This window comes from Archocentrus centrarchus, chromosome 1 (assembly GCF_007364275.1).
Source record: "Archocentrus centrarchus isolate MPI-CPG fArcCen1 chromosome 1, fArcCen1, whole genome shotgun sequence".
NCBI lineage: Eukaryota > Metazoa > Chordata > Actinopteri > Cichliformes > Cichlidae > Archocentrus > Archocentrus centrarchus.
The window spans coordinates 2,501,223-2,517,466 of NC_044346.1; the positions used below are offsets into that span (position 1 = coordinate 2,501,223).

At 47.4% G+C, this 16,244-nt stretch overlaps 1 protein-coding gene across 1 annotated transcript in view; it reads left to right on the plus strand.

Annotated features, from left to right (window-relative positions):
• The window catches only part of LOC115789676 (putative bifunctional UDP-N-acetylglucosamine transferase and deubiquitinase ALG13), a 21,395-nt gene extending 5,242 nt beyond the window's left edge, over positions 1-16,153 (plus strand). Inside the window, 26 exon segments of the mRNA XM_075074411.1 lie at positions 274-357; positions 442-492; positions 572-618; positions 2,541-2,613; positions 2,684-2,765; positions 2,845-3,010; positions 3,195-3,258; positions 4,477-4,594; positions 4,778-4,842; positions 6,431-6,531; positions 6,616-6,701; positions 6,814-7,081; positions 7,902-8,006; positions 8,315-8,462; positions 9,136-9,307; positions 9,511-9,546; positions 9,633-9,688; positions 9,843-9,911; positions 11,723-11,849; positions 12,191-12,310; positions 12,393-12,433; positions 13,494-13,608; positions 14,000-14,107; positions 15,499-15,624; positions 15,627-15,820; positions 15,822-16,153. Coding sequence (XP_074930512.1) covers positions 274-357; positions 442-492; positions 572-618; positions 2,541-2,613; positions 2,684-2,765; positions 2,845-3,010; positions 3,195-3,258; positions 4,477-4,594; positions 4,778-4,842; positions 6,431-6,531; positions 6,616-6,701; positions 6,814-7,081; positions 7,902-8,006; positions 8,315-8,462; positions 9,136-9,307; positions 9,511-9,546; positions 9,633-9,688; positions 9,843-9,911; positions 11,723-11,849; positions 12,191-12,310; positions 12,393-12,433; positions 13,494-13,608; positions 14,000-14,107; positions 15,499-15,624; positions 15,627-15,820; positions 15,822-15,869 — 2,670 coding nt within the window. The 3' untranslated portion in view covers positions 15,870-16,153.
• The last annotated feature ends 91 nt before the right edge of the window (positions 16,154-16,244 follow it).

A 16,244-nucleotide genomic window follows, 5' to 3' on the forward strand; every position in this document is an offset into this window, starting at 1 on the left:
CATGGAGGAGGAGTCCTCAGAGTATAAATGGAGACGCTTTGAGAAGCTGCACATTTGGGTGTAAATCCTTTTCAGTGATCTGAGGAAATGTTCTGATAATCTGATTTCCATGAGCTGTAAATATTTCAGTAATGAATGCAGAACATTTAGGAGCTCACCTTTTTAAATAAATCATGAAAAAAATGAACATTTTTGGACCTTTGTATGAACATAAAAGCTGTGTGTGTGTGTGTGTGTGTGTGTGTGTGTGTGTGTGCGCGCGCGCGCGTGCAGCTGTATTTCTCTCAGAACTACCACCAGAAGATCCGTCAGGACTGCGCTGACTTCATGAGAGCCAACAGATGCAACTTTGAGCCGGTGAGTTCAGGCTGACACTGCGGAGAGTACTCGAGTAGAAATACTCAGTTACTTTGAGTCGGTCGTGTTTTCTGTCCTCTGCAGTTTGTCGAAGGCTCGTTTGAGAAATATCTGGAACGTCTGGAGGATCCGAAGGTGAGCAGCTCCGACCTTTGACCTTCAGTCAACTGTTAACATTCAGGCAGTGTGTTGACGTGTGTGTGTTTGTTTTCAGGAGACGGTGGGTCAGGTGGAGATCAAGGCTCTGTCACAGCTGTACAGGTGAGTCATGCAGGTGTTCCAGCTGTGATGGAGACCTCAGGCTGAGTCACACCTTTCTGTAAATGCTGAAAATGAGTCCAGGGAGGTGTGACTATGAGACAAGACTAAAGTCAAAGCTTTCTGTGTCACCAAAGTGTCCATCTTATTACCTGTTAACTCACCATGGTAACTGATGCTGAGCACCTCACCTGCTCAGGCCCAGGTGATGTTCAGTGTCAGTTTCTGTCCAGCATGTTCAGAGTGATGCAGACGAACTGCTGGGAACGTGTTTCTATGAGCAGCTCGTTACTGAAACCTCTGGATGAAGCTGCGAAGTTCAGCAGTTTCAGTAACAGATTCATGTGGTTCTGCTTGATTCTAACCTGCTGCTGAGTCTCTGCTGGAAACACACACTCCAAGAACACCTGTTCATACCTGTTCAGTCACATTACTCTCACTCTGATTTCCTCCTTCATCAGGCTGTGGGACAAGAAGCTTTACTGTGTTTAAAGTCTGTCATCTTATGCTACTTTCTCACGACGAGGAGCCGGTGCTCGTGCCGGTGCTGGTTTCAATGAACCGGCGAAACGCTTAAGAACGGGCCCGCGTTTCTGTGAACTGCTCCTTTACGTATGAGTGTGGGCGGGTCCTCGTCTGGACACGGAAGCCGAAGCGCACAAACGTGGGAGAACACGCTCTCCTTTCTTGTGCTGCAAATATGTTTTACGGTCCAAACCAAACTACTGCAGCATCTGTGTGCAGCACAGAGGGAAACACAGACAGAGATTAGAGCAAGACGACAAGTACGCACTTTGTGTCCTTTTATCTGTGATATGAACTGATACAAAGCAGCAAGTTCAGCCTTAGAGCCCAACCTAATTCACAGCCGTGAAAATCGCTTCGCTTTTCTCCTGTAATACACATGTAATATGGTAGAAAAGTTGATGTTGAGACGGCAGAGTCACGCCCTTCTGCCGCTTTTCTCACGTGTTCTTGGTTCTTGACCAGCTAGTTTGCGGGGCCGGAGTTGAACCCGTTTTTCGGCCGAGCACCGAGTGCTTCCGAGGTGGAAAAATAACGGTTCAAATAAAGGCACCGGCTCCGGAACCCTGTTGGTGGGAAAGAGGCTTCAGAAACCAGCAGCAGCACTGAGAGCGACTCAGACACAGAATCATTCAGATCTTTGTTTCTGTGACAGAAACCAGCAGATTAATCTGATTCACAGCTTTAATCACTCACATTATTGTTAATTTTTATGTTCTTTGTAGATTTTTATCATTTGATGTCTGATTGGAACAGGCAGTGCTCTCAGGGATCATTCTGTCAGAAGAGTCACATGACCCACGAAACGCCCCTTTTGATCTGAGCGCGCTCAGAGCCTGGAGCAGAACGCTGATCACTGCGGTGATATCGTTCTCTTTGACGGGTTTAGGTTTTGTTGAGCTAGCTAATGCAGAGAAAGCCTGGATATGTTCTTTAGTCACACCCCTCAGGTGATGCAGTCTGAGAGGCGGAGCTTCACACAGTAAACAAGTTTAAATGGCTTAAACGTTACTGAGCATCATAACATTTAAACTGAAGAACTTTAAGCACTTTGAGCTGTTTGTGCTTCTCAGTGAGGTTCAGCTGAAAGGCTGGAACATCGTCTCTTCATCACTAACAGAAGAACAACTTCTGAAGCTAAAAATTTATAGTGTCTTATTTTATATGAAAGATTTGCTTTGGCCTCTGAATGAATTGGTAAACAGGGCTGACTAGGATTGGCACTAAAGGGGCCACCGTAGAGGGTGCTGTGGGGACCAGACACATTTAGCCAGTAACGGGAAGTAAAATGTTCCAGTTAAAATGTAGCGATCCCAGTTTAAGGCCTGTGTCGTGTGTGAAATGTTTGCGTCCTGTTACGCGCTCGGTTCAGACTGAGTCACGTGACTCCGTGTGTGCAGGCGCTGCTTCCTGATCTACCGTTACCCGGGGAAACCAGCCACCGTGATCTCAGAGGACGACTTTGTGGACAAGGTAAGGTCACCTGATGCTGAACTCTTTTACGTGAATGGCTGGTGCTGACTGTCAGACTGTTGTTGCCCAGGTGGTGCTGTGCTGTTCCATCAATGGTCACTACGACATTGTTTATCCAAGAAGTTACCACGCCTCTGCTGCGCTCTGTCAGTGTGAGTGCTGCTTTATGATTGGGTGATAACAACAAGTGTCACTGCTCTGCACTCATTGTGTGTGCGTGTGCGTGCGCAGCTTTTCTGTACGAGCTCCTCTACACTCAGGTGTTTGGATTGGAGGAGGGAGAGCTCTGCCAAGCCATGGAGGCCTTCAGGGTCGGAGGTCGTCGCTATAGAAACAGTCCATCGGTGTGCAGTGATGTCGACCTTGGATATGACACACCTGAGGACCGCGGACACAGGTAGACACACACACACCTCAGGACACGGTGCCACAGTAGCTTTGCATGATTCCCAGTTCAAAATAATCCTCAGTCTGACCCAGTATTCAAGGCAACCGCCTCAAACGCTTAAAAAGAGAAGAAGAAACATAAAGCAGACCGATGCTGATTTCCTTCCTGCGATCAGCCACCGTTTGCTCTGTAGGGAGGAGGCAGAGGTGGGCGGAGCCACTGAGGAGAAACCTCGAGCTGTGATGGACGACTTGAAGGTAGGAGGTGGCTGATGTGGAGGCTGAGTGGATTTAACTTCAGACCTCAGCAAACAAAACTTAAGCAGGAAATGGGGAAAATGATGTGAAGGAAACCAAAAATAAGAGAAAGGGAAGTCCATCCATCCATCCATCCATTCACTTCCGCACATCCTGTTAAGGGTCGCGGGGGGGCTGGAGCCTATCCCAGCTGTCATAGGGCGAGAGGCAGGGTACACCCTGAACAGGTCGCCAGCCTGTTGCAGGGCAAACACAGAGGGACAGACAACCTTTCACACTCACATTCATGCTCTCATTCACACCTATGGGCAATTTAGATTAGCCAATTAACCTAACCCCAGTAAGTGCATGTCTTTGGAAAGTGGGAGGAAACCGGAGTACCCGGAGGAAACCCACGCAAGCACGGGGAGAACATGCAAACTCCACACAGAGAGGGAGAGGCCTGGGCCAAGGTGGAATCGAACCCAGGCCTTCCAGATGGTATTCTAACTGTGAGGCAGAGAAAGGGAAGTTCATAATAAAAATGAAAGCAAGTCTTTGCAGCAGAAACAAAATGAGTGATGTAAAAAATTGGATAAATTTGGATTTATTTCGACTTTTCTCAGTTTCAGTAGTGGGTTTTTCCTCGTTTAACAGCTGCTCGGCTGTAGCGATGCCAATTCCAGCCTGAAGCTCGAATATTCTGAGTTTCTGTTTTCAGAGCTTCACAGGAAGCTCTGAAGGTTAGGGTACGTGGTGTCAGTAAATCAGTAACATCCAATCAAAATCCTCGAATTTCACTAATGGGTGGTCTGTTAGTCGAGTGAAACACAGCAGCCATATTATTGGTCACATAACTGCATTAAAAAGGCTCCAGCAGCACAAACATGGTCCAGAGGTCCAGTTCAGGGACTCCAGTTAGCTGAGGTGAAGCCTAGCAGACAGCTAGCAGCTACAGCTGTCTGTGTCACCATCCACCTGTCAGAGAGGCCACGCCCCTAATAATGCAAACTTTATTTAAACAGGTGAGTTATAGAAACATCCTCCCCCGTACAGCTGTTATGAAGGGGGAAACTTGCTACAGAGACCAAAGCAGTTTCTGTATCAGCTGTAAACATGTTCATTTGGAAAGTTTTAACATGGGAGTCTGTGGGGACTGACATACTGTGGTGCCTCTGCTGGACTGCAGGGGAACTGCAGGTTTGTTTAGACTCCTCATGTCATCTTTTTGTTGTTCAGCTTCCTGCAGAAGCTCCGCCCCCTTCCAGACTCTCTCTCCCGTACAAAGTGATGAAGTCTCTGGATGGAGAAGTGTACAGAAACCTGGAGTTTGACGTGTGGCAGGACACCTGCAAAGGTAACACCCGTTTAACTAATCCAGACCAGTGTCAGGTTAAAGTAAGCCTGGTAATCAGGTTAACTGAAGCTGGATAAGGAACATAAATCCTCAAGTCTCTACAAGTGTTGCAGTGTAACTGGCAGCTGTGTAATCTGATTACTACCCTGTGATGGTCTAATGGTAATCGTATTACTGTGACAGAGATGCAGAAGACGGACTACATGGTATTTGCAGGGAGGCAGTACTTCCTCGGAGACAAGTGTCAGGTAAGACAACTTTTATTTATACAGTGCCTCAAGGTGCTTCCTGTGTCATTCAAAACTTGATTTATAAAATGCAAGTGAACAGGTGTCAGATGCAGAGCGAAGGTGGGGAAGGCGAAATTGCTCTAAAACATCTGAACGACTGAGCTCAATGAGTTTTCTACGTTGTTTTGACCACATTGAATTATGAGGTCACGGTCATGTAAAACACACCTGAGGGATCAGGTGATCAAACACTCAAAGCTGGTGGTTGTGCTGTTAAAGGGCGTCCCTGTGGGAACTACAGTTGCTGTCTGCGGTCACACCTGTGTTACAAAAGATTCTTCAGTCCCAGCTGCTGCAGGTTTCCCCACATTATTAGCAGTATGTTTGCATGATGCCGGAAACTAGCAGCACTGACGGCGGGCTGTGAGCTCAGCTTCATGATTGTTAACATGCAGACTGACGGGCCGTTGCTCAATGACCACGGGTGCCATTGGCAGAGTTGGGGAATACCTGCAGTCACAGCGTTGTGACCATGTAAGGATAATATAAAATATTTGGGGGATAAACTTAATTAGGGGGGAGATGATGTGACAAATGTCTTTCCCATATGAGCTAATGTATAGAGAAGCCTGGAAGTCTAGTCTTTGTCCTCCTCACTTTGTTCTGGTGCTGTTGGCTTTGCTAAACCGCTTGTTTAAGGCAGACACTCCTGGGAGGCTCTTAATGCTTTCTTGTGTTTTTGTCTGAAACCTGTGAGTTAAACTTTCTGCACCGAATCCTGCTCGTCTCCCGTGACCTCGTTGGGAGTTCTGGTTTTAACTGAGTTTCACAGCAGTCAGAATTTGCATCCTCTTAGCCTGAGGAAAGCCCACGAGGGCATCAAACCACGACCCAACAATACTGCTGACTCAGCAGGGGTCACTAATGGCCTCTGCTTAGGCCACAGGTTCCTCCTCCTCTCCTGGAGCTTTCTTTAGGGCCCAGGTTTGACACCAGCTCAGGGCACAAAAACACACACATCAACACAAGCCAGATCAGCCTCATCCTGGAGATGCACCACAGAGACTCAGTCTCCCACTGGTGTAAGCAAGCCTTCAGAGAAGACCGAGTAAAGTCTTATTTTAGGTTGCGTGTGTAGCTTATTTATTTTTGCATTTAGGAAAAATGTTTTCTTCAAAAAGGGGTTAGTTCTTGTTGACAAATATGCAGTTGAACTGTTTAAAAACTGCAATTTCTAAAATGGAAACCAATGAGCAGTTTGCTTTAAATGCTGCAGTAGTTTGGTTTGGACCGTAAAATCTATTTGCCGCACAAGAAAGGGGACAGTTTTCGCCCACGTTTGTGCGCTTTGGCTTCCGTGTCCACACGAGGACCCGCCCACACTCATACGCAAAGGAGCAGTTCACAGAAACGCGGTGGGAACGCGGGCCCGTTCTTAAGCGTTTCGCCGGTTCATGGAAACCAGCACCAGCACGAGTACCGGCTCCTCGTCGTGGGAAAGGAGCATGAATGAATCTGTGGTTCTCAGAGGCAGCTGGAGTTTAATCTTTGGCTCCGCCCCTTAGCTGCCATGTTTGTGACATCATGAATGAGACGTCTGTTTCAGGTGCGTCTGGAGCCGAAGGGGAAGTACTACAACGCTTTCATCCAGGAAGTAGGAACACACTCATCAGCTGTCACGGTCTTCATCGAGGAGTTGGGAGAGAAGTAACACACACGCAGAAAAACTGATACTGCATCAGGTCTGTGATGGGCCGCTGTGACATCACTCAGGTGTGCTTCTTCTCACAGACACCTGGTCCCTCTGACAGACCTGAAACCTGTGAATCCAGTTCCTGCCTGGAATGTGGCTGCACCTTCCAGAAAAGGAGACCTGGGTGAGTTTTACATCCACTTCCTGTTTTGTTTCATATCCTCCAGCAGCACCCTTTTGACTTCCTGTACAATGCTTCCTTTATCTGTCTTTGTCTCTTCCCGTTTCTCTATCAGACCTGGACTCTCGTGGTCAGCGTCATCACCGCCATCGTTACTTCAGGAAATCTCGAGGCAGCAGTGGGATGAAGGGTGCGGAGCTACTGATACAACCTCCTTCCTCTTATGGCGGGCCCACCCCCTCTGGTCTGCCTCCCCGCTTCCAGCCGGCTGGCCACCCCCGCCCGCCCCCTCCTCCATCACCTGGAGCTATGACTTATGATCCCTATGCCCCCCCACACCACCACCCCCCCTCAGCCAGATCACCTCGCTACGGGGCCTCAAGGTGAGACTTCACACCTGTGTAGTCTGCCTGACTGAAACATTTTAAACATTTAAAAACATTTCTGTTAGGCAGGTGAGCCGGCACAGCGGGCCTCTGTGAGAACAGAAATAAATCGCCGAGGTCAGCAGTCTTTATTTACCTGATAGTCAGTAATAAATACAGATTCATAAACTCAGCTTTATTCCTGTGGGCTGCAAACAGATTCATTGTTCTGTAAGCATTCATGTCTGATCCTGAAACAAGGCAGCTGTATGTAGCTGCTGACCTCAGGTCAGATTTAGTCGACTCCTATGTTTAAGTGTTAAACTCCAGCGAGGCTGCAGCTGACAGAATCCGATCTAAAACTGTCTGAACATTCATTTAATGAAAGAGGTGATGATCATCCATCAGATTCTCCTGTGTCTGAAAGACTGCTGTGTTAACTTTATTAACACAGCAGTTTCTTCCTACCCTGTCTGACCTTTAATACAATGTTCCTCACACACACACTGCTGTGTTCCTCTCTGTGTTCAGTGTGGAACCTCTTCATATATTCTCCAGTGTGATTTCATCTGTGAAAGATCAGCCATTCTGTTGACAACACACTATCAATAAGTGTGATTGGTCAGATGCTGCCAGCCCCGCCCCTTTCATCGATCCTAATTGATGATGTTAGGATACGTGAATCCAGATGAAGAGATCCTGGGTTTGTTGGGCTCAGGCGTCTGAGCAGCAGGTGTTCAGTTCAATGAAATTAAGCGTGGAAAAATGTCATGTTAATTGTGCGTGTTTGTGTGTGTACATGTGTACGTCTACCTGTCTCGTGGATTCTGGGCTGAAGCTCCACCCGTTTCATGAACCGTCACCTGCTTGGTCCTCAGCTCGCCTATTACCATCCTGGCCGCAGATATTATCAGGACTACGAAAGCTTCACCTACAGGTCCCGGTAAACACACAAACACACAAACATACACACACGTAAAGACACGGGTGCATGCACAGACGTCCGCTCTTCTTCTGTGGTTTGAATGTGAAATCTGAGGTCTTGTTTTTTGATGTGACCGCCGGGAGCTGAACCAGTCAGCTGAGGACCCCTGAAAGTATGATTTATTTAGCAGGTCGTCAGTTCATGTGACCTCATCTCAAATAAGGACTGTGACCTGAGAGGGAATGTGATGTCAGATAAAAAGCATCCCGGTGGTCGTATCATAAACGGCGTTTAGTTTCCATTTTCTTTTTTTGTGGTGTGTTCAGGCGTAGTCGGCGTCAGCTGGCGGCCGCGCTGAACAAAGAGTGTCAGTTTGGGTTTCCCGAGGTGGTGGAGGAGCCAGCAGACCTGGATGCAGCCATCGCGTACTACCAGCTTGATGACGCCAACGACGGCGTCTTCCCCCCGCTGCAGGTGAGTTTCTGCTGACAGAGGAACAGGAAGTGGAAATTGAGCAGCCTCTGTTCTGGAAAAGACTAAAAATCCTTCGTGGAAAAAAAAAAAAAATCCTGGAGATGCGTCTGCACACAGCAGGTAGGATGTGCTCCTGAGAGTGAAGGTACTGCAGGTGGTTTACGGTAAAGGCGTTAAAGTAACGTTTATTTTAAATGACGAGTATTTGAAAAGGATTAAAATCCAACATTCTTTTTTTGGGCGGGATTTATCAAAGGCAGCTATAGCACGTGCAGAGATGAACTCGCTCAACGTCATGTAGGCGTCTTCATAAATGGACTCCGCCCACTTCTCCAAAATTTCAACGAACTGACAAAAACTGTTTTTTAGTTTTAAGCTCATAAAATCATCAGATTTCATGTTTGAACGCATCCGATTAATCCCATGAAATGAGCAACTGAGCCCATCAGGAAAGAGGTCATAGGTCAGAGCACTGTTTTCTTAAATTTTTTTTTTCTCAGCTGTTGTTCTCTGTCCGTCTTTTACATACAGTCTATGCTAACAGGTTATCATGGACGGTTTTATTAAGCGCTGCGTTTAAAGACATCTGAATTGAATGTGGTGATCACATGTTGGAGAAGCTTCGACTTTCAGGTCGTTCAAACCTGAAACTCCATTACTGTATCGTCCACAGAGCCCGGCTGCGGCTCCTCCCCCCTCAATTGGAGCCCCACCACCTCCCTCTAGCTCCTCCTACAGAGCCCAGAGAGGCTCTGGCCCCCTCCCCGCTGCACCCCCACCCGGAAACACACCTGTGTGCTCATCAGAGGAGGAGCAGGAGGACACAAGCACAGTAGAAGACCAGGGTGAGGACGCCATCAGAATATTTAGAGACATCAGATCAGCTTTAACTCTCCGCCCTCAGGAAACTTTCACAGTAAAAGCCTCGTTAGGTTTTTACTTTGGAAAATTCAGGAGGAAGTGTCTTTAATTGTACCACATCTGGAATGTTTGTGTGTGTGTGTGTGTGTGTGTGTGTGTGTGTGTGTGTGTGTGTGTGTGTTGGCAGCTGAGTACACGGAGGAGTTCATCTACAGCTCTCAGGGTGAGTAACAATGGTGCCCGCTGTAACATGGAGCCGACTGTGGCTCATGGCAGCCATGTTTGTGACTCTGCCTCATGCCGTTTCAGATCAGACCTACCAGATGTCCGGAGTTTACAGCGCCACGGAGACTTCCACCAATCGGGTAAGGGCTGACTCTGCCAGGTACAGCCTCCCTCATGTCAGCTGACTGGGTGTCAGAGGTGTTCGTGGTTTGTCGTTTACGTGTGATGAGGTCATGTGATCCGTGATGTTATGGAGCTAGAATCGGGTCTTTCTGTTTTCTCTTATTGTGAAAGGACGAGCAGGAAGGAGGAACAGCTAACTCTCCCACGAGATCAGATGTGAACTTCAGCTACAGCCAGCAGGTACATTCCTACAGCGCCCCCTGCTGTGCGCCTTTATTTCAGCTCCTCGCTCATTCTGTGTTGATGACGGTGAGGTCTTCAGATGTTAGTGTGTGGACATCTGTGATGGTGAGCATTAACGTAGCTCAGCGGTTAGCGCTGCTGCTTCACAGCTGTGGGGTTCTGGTTCAAACCCAGGTGGGACCCTCTGTGCAGAGCTCTGGTTTCTCTCGCTGCAGGAAAAATGCAGGTTTATGAAAAATGTAATTCCTACAAACGGAGCACAGGAACAGAGTTTCCTGACCGTTCTCACACTCGTCGCTGCAGGGCACGGATCAGGTGCACATGTATCAAAGGTGTGGGGGTGTCACTGCACTCTGCCACAGACTCTGGAGGAACCGTTAAGTGTTGCTGGTTGAATCATGAGCCGCTCGTGGTGTTTGCGTCTCCTGGTGTGCGCTTCAGTTTGGAGACAATGCAGCCCGGCCTTAAAGGCTTTACATTCTGATAGAGCAGCACGCCGACCTCTCTGGACTGCTGCACTACACACAAGAGAAACAAAGACACACACAAGTCTCCTCGTTAGCAGCACTTCTTTGGGGTTTTTTGGTCAGTAAACGGCTCATAGGGACATCACTGCCACCTTTTGCTGGTTGAACTTTGTATTCATAAATATACAGTGAGAAGTGGGTAATTACATCTTTCAACAAGTTGTGTTCTCAAAGTTGGATTTAATTAAGCGTACATAGGAGCGGGCGCAGAGATGCGCGTCACCATCCCACCTAATCGCGTTTCATGTACATGGCCACATAACGTAGTACGCCTTTATAAGTTACATGTAATTTAAAGATAACCGCTCTTTCAAACTATATATGACCATTTAACATTTGTACATGTATATTTCCATCTCCTTCTCAGTATGTCTGTCTTCTCCTCAAACTCTGCGCCTTCATTTCCACCTCTTCACCTCAAGCTTCATCTTCTGGACAGGAAGTCAGGGCTCTAATACATGAAAACATGCACAAACGTGTATTTGTTCCCAATATTGTCACAATTATTGTCAACAGATCAGACCTGCGACCCTCCTGTCACATTATGCTCGCTAACATTGGGCTCAAGTGTCCCTCTTCGTGTCTGAGGGTGACAGGTTTCCATTCTTCACAGCAAAGAGTATCTGCCTGCTGAATTGCAGCTCCACAAGTGTTCTCTGAGGGTTAGAGTCACTCACCCTTATCCAAGTAGGGATGCGCGCGACTAGTCAACTGATCGTCGCTATTGTTACTAGTCGGTACCAGACGTACTAGTCGGTTGGCCTAATTATTAAGGTTTGAATTGATATAACTTTATCTGAGTGTTTCTCAGTTTTAGACTAGTATAATTGTTTTCCCTTTTTTAATTGACTAATTAGTCACCAGGAACATCCCTAACACTAAGTGTAGAGTAGATCCCATAGATATACCCAAACTGCTCTGTAGTCTATGAAACTGGTTACTGGATGATCAAATGTGATTTGAAGTAGTGCCACTGAACGTCCTTCATTCCACTGGTTTAGTAATTCTTGTGTTTTGTTTTGTTTGTTTGTTTGTTTTTTCTTGTGAGTTTGTGATTTTAATATTTGATCTTTAATGTATTATGGAGGCATGTTTTATTTGACATGTTTTATGTTCAGATGCAGATGAAATGAGCCTGTGTGGCTAAATCTGCCATATTTACAATTTCAGTGCTCATGTTCATTAATATGCATCATCTTTCAAATAAACATAGTGGCTATAAGAGAGTGTGTGTGTGTGTGTGTGTGTGTGTGTGTGTGTGTGTGTGTGTGTGTTTGTCAGGTAGTGAAGCCACTGGGAGCCATGTGCTCCTCACCATCTTCCTCTTCATCCTCGCCCTCTTCTCCTTCATCACGGGTACCTGCAGCTGCTCACCTGCCACCAGCCACACACACACAGACGCGCTCAGGTAAGGTCACGCTCTTTAAAGTCATCCGCCTCACAGCCTTGATCTTCTCTTCCTTGACTCTCGCAGAGCCGCTCTGCGTAGTAATCCTGTAGCTCCTTGCCCTTTAAGGCCCAGACCCACTTTCTTCTGATTGGCTGTCCCTCAAAAACAGGTGGTTTGAATAGCAGGTGGGTGGGGCTTCTGTTCCCTGTCTCTGATGTCATACAGAGCTGAGTGTAAAAAACTGATCGGCGCATTGGGAGCAGTCTGAGCTTCGTTCAGACAAACTGTGGCCATGTTTAATATGAACATCCCACTGGCTGCTGCAGCTGGACCATACTGACAGTGTTTTCTGCTTCCAGTTCCCATGGTGATCCCATCTGCTTCTTCCTGGTTGGTTAACGAGTTGGGTGAGCCTCTCTGCACTGTGGTAGCCCCGCCACCTTACTCATATGACCCTAATGGAAGTGATTTACCCAGAGGTCAGAGGTGAACAGCTTGTGTTTACTGTTTGTGTCCACATATATCAGTTTGACTCATGTTACACTTTGTGTGTGTGCGCAGACTGCAGAGTTGTCCAGTATTACTTCAACTTAGGCATCCAGGTAAGAGACACACCTGCAGCCTCACTCACACGTGAACAGGAAACTGTAGATTTTCACCTCTCAGCTGTCTTTGAAACAGCTGAGAGGTGAAGGTGAGATACCTGAACTCACGCACAGAATCAGCATCAGGTCCTGTCAGCTGCTGCTTCCTCCTTTGAGTTGGAGTGCTGATGATGATTGAAAGGTCACAAGGCCAATTGCAAAAATGATAAATGGCAGCCCGAGAGCCTTGTTTTAGAAGAGGCGGAGCTAAAACATCAACAGTACTTACGTGAGTTGACACTGCCCCCTGGTGGCAGCACAGTTACAGCACATAGTAGCTGGTGAATGGACTGGTTCTTTGAGCACTTTATACAGCACTCCTTCACCTGTTCACACACATTCATACAAACACTTATTCTAATAGTCACATTCTGATGGACACATCAGGAGCAACTCGGGGTTCATCTTGCCCAAGGATACTTTGGCATGCAGACTGGAGCAGCCAGGGATCGAACCACCAACTGTACAATTAGTAGATGACCTGCTCTACCTCCTGAGACATGGCCACCCTCAGAGATCAGAGGTCAACAGTGGTCTCAGCTCTGAGGAGCTCCTACAAACTATAGCTGGGAGCTCAGCAGCCTTCACAGCTGGCTGCGCTCAGACTTTAGTCTCTCAGGATTTTTGAGTCTCTTGGCTCCTTCTCTTCATTGGCAGAGGCGCCTGCAGATCTGATGAGAACTTTTAGGTTCTTGACTCTCACTGAATGGGATTTTCATGAAGCTCTGAGGACGTTCTGATCACCTGTTCTGAAACACCTGTTTCCCATTTGTCATGTGATTGGTTCAAGTTTCTCCTTTAATCTTTTGAATATGTCTTCATCTTCCTCATCTGTAGACTTGTTTCCTGTCTGTCAGTCTCCAGCTCAGACTGCAGATGATTGTTCAGGTACTGAAATCATTTTGACAGACTGAATGATCCATCTGCTGGCTCCTCGTGCGATGGTGGTGATGATTACATGTTGAAGTTGTTTTCTGCTGTAAAGCTGTGACCTCGTCATATGACTGTGTCTCCTCAGTGGTACCATCAGAACTGCTGGCAGCAGCAGCAGGTGTACCCTCCCTCCTCACCTGAGACTGCCTACCCCTACCAGCCCTACACCCCCTACCTGAGCCAGGAGCCCCCCCTGCATGGTAAGATTCTCTGAAGGCAGCAGCTCCAGCAGGTGGCGCTGTGGTGCATTCCCTCCAGACTGTATATAAAAGATGGAAGTAGCTCCTTAAAGTTGCGTCTTTTAGCTGAGCTTCACTTTGGTGGCTTCCTCAGTTCAGACCTTTACAATAAAATGCTGCAAGTGGGATCTGACTTTGTGATTAACAGGAAGATGTGAGCAGTGATGTAATTTTCAGTGCAGGGAGGGGACAGAGCCTGAGTAAACTGAACTGACATGGTTGCTGTGAGACCTGGAATATGACCCACTGTGTGGCTGGGGCTTCAGTGATGGGTGGGATCACTCAGTAAGTTATTTTAATTAAGGCTCCACCCTTATCCTGTGACTTGACCTGTCCTTTCTTCTGCCCCCAGCAGCCCCCCAGCCATTCCCTGAGTCTGGGCGGAGCTCCCATCAGCCCGCCTCCTCCTACCCAGAATCCTCTAGGGCTGCAGATGGACAGACAGAGGGACACAGCAGTGGTCAGTACTCATGACACACCTTTACCTGTGGAGATCACATAGTGCTTAAACCCGAAGTATTCCTTTTAATAAAACCAAATCTATAATCTGTGTGGTGCTGATGCAGAAGCCGACATGACATTACTTCAGGAAGTTGAGGTCAGCTGACCTCAGTGCGGGCCCACATCCATTAATCTGGTGGTAAATCTTTACACCTGCTTGCCACTCTGCAACCCACATTTATCCACGACTTTAACACAAACCACCCGGAGGGGTCACTGTGACCTCATCCTGCAACAACAGGAGCAAAGACATCATTTCTTGAAGAAGTTACGTTTTTAATTTTTATCTCTTTTCTACTTTTAAGTAAGCCTTAACAAAACAAGCATTTAAGATGACTTTTTGAGGGCTTCATTGGTTTTTATGTATGAATGAGATCATTTAATTCCAGATCGTGAAGTTAAAATACACATTAGAATAAACTAACACAATAACAGCTGATGTAACTAAATAATGAATACAGAAGAACTTTCTGAAAAACTAAAAATGAATTTTGGTATTAGTCTAAAATAAAGAACAGCGCGGTGCAGACATTTTAAAACTGCAAAAATGTGAAACACATTTTAACTAAATTGGTCTAATATTACAATAATTAAAGTTCTTCCTTGGCTCAATGGAACTGCAGCACCTCATCCCAGCTCCGCCTCAGCCTGCAGCTTCACCTTCCAGCTCTGCTCCTGAAAACCGCCTGATTCGGCTGTTCTGCTTATTTGCTCGGATTGGTTCTCCATGCTTCCCCTGCGCTCTGACCCGCACGCCCCGTTCAGCCCTGCAGTAATTATCCATCTTTGACATGTTATCGATCGTCACCTCTAGCTAGCTTTGGCGGTTCTGGTATTAATGGTGTCCACAAACGAGGGTTACTAAGTGGCCATTGGCATTATCAGTGAGAGGGAGGAAAGGACGGGGAAACCCGATGAATCTTCCTACAACCATGAACTGCGGCTGTGGGAGGGGCTACCATGAAAAATCCTCAAGTTCTTCCTGGCATGACTCACTGACTTCCTCTGCTTCACGCAGCAGAACAAGCTGCTGCCAGACAGGAAGCCTAATAATACAGGACTCACTTCCTCAGTAACTCACCTGCACAGGCTCGTGGCAGGTAATGAGCCACGAGCCTGTGCTCGTGGCTCATTACCTGCCACGAGCATTCACACATTCACACTGCGACTGTGTTAATGTCGCAGTGTGAATGAAGAAGGAAACAAATGAGCCAGTAGAACAGTGCTAAGTCATTGGTCAGGTCACGTGATTTCTGTGCCTCCACAATAAAAGCCACCTTTACTCCATTGTAAGTGACTGAACCTTCAAAATAAAGTGTGTGTGTGTGTGTGTGTGTGATTTCTCCTCAGGTTCCACCCCCTCCATGGAAGGCTCCTCCCCCATCAGCCCCACCCCTCCAGGCTCCACCCCCTCTGCACTTCTCTACCCAGATCAGACACCCCTTCCTCCTCCCCCACTGCTTCATCTGCCGTATGAGCTCCACCCCCAACTACCTACCTGACCACAGCTCCGCCACCTCTTCCACACTCTGCCCACCTCCCACACCACTCTTCCTACCACCCGTGTCTCCCTGCTTCCACCCACTGGGGGGCAGTACAGACTGGAGGCCACACCCCACGAATCTACTGCCCTGCTCCAAACCCCACCCATGTGGTTGGCTACATTACTGCCCCGCCCCCCTCACCACACAACCACACACTACATCCCACCCACCATGTAACACCACCCCTTTGATTTAATAAGCAGTGCTAACAAGCAGCTGACATTTTGCTGCTGTGAGAGTTTCAAAGTTTGAACTTTTTTTTTTTTTTAATTTAAAGTAAATGTTGGAAGGATATTAACGTTTGTCTGCTGCCAACTCGGCGAGTGCAGCCCGAAAGTGGTTTAATAACTTTGTTTTAGTTTAATTGGCTGTCACAACACAAGTTCAGTCAGAGGTGGTGGGTGGAGCATGGCGGCGGACGTGGTCAGTCCCTGTTTGTGACGGGATCTCTTTGTGTTGATGTTTTCTGGTTTGAGTTTTGGGTGAATAAAGTTCACTTCACCAGCAAATGGTGTGTTCGATTCCATCAGGTCACATGACCGTCTCCCAGGT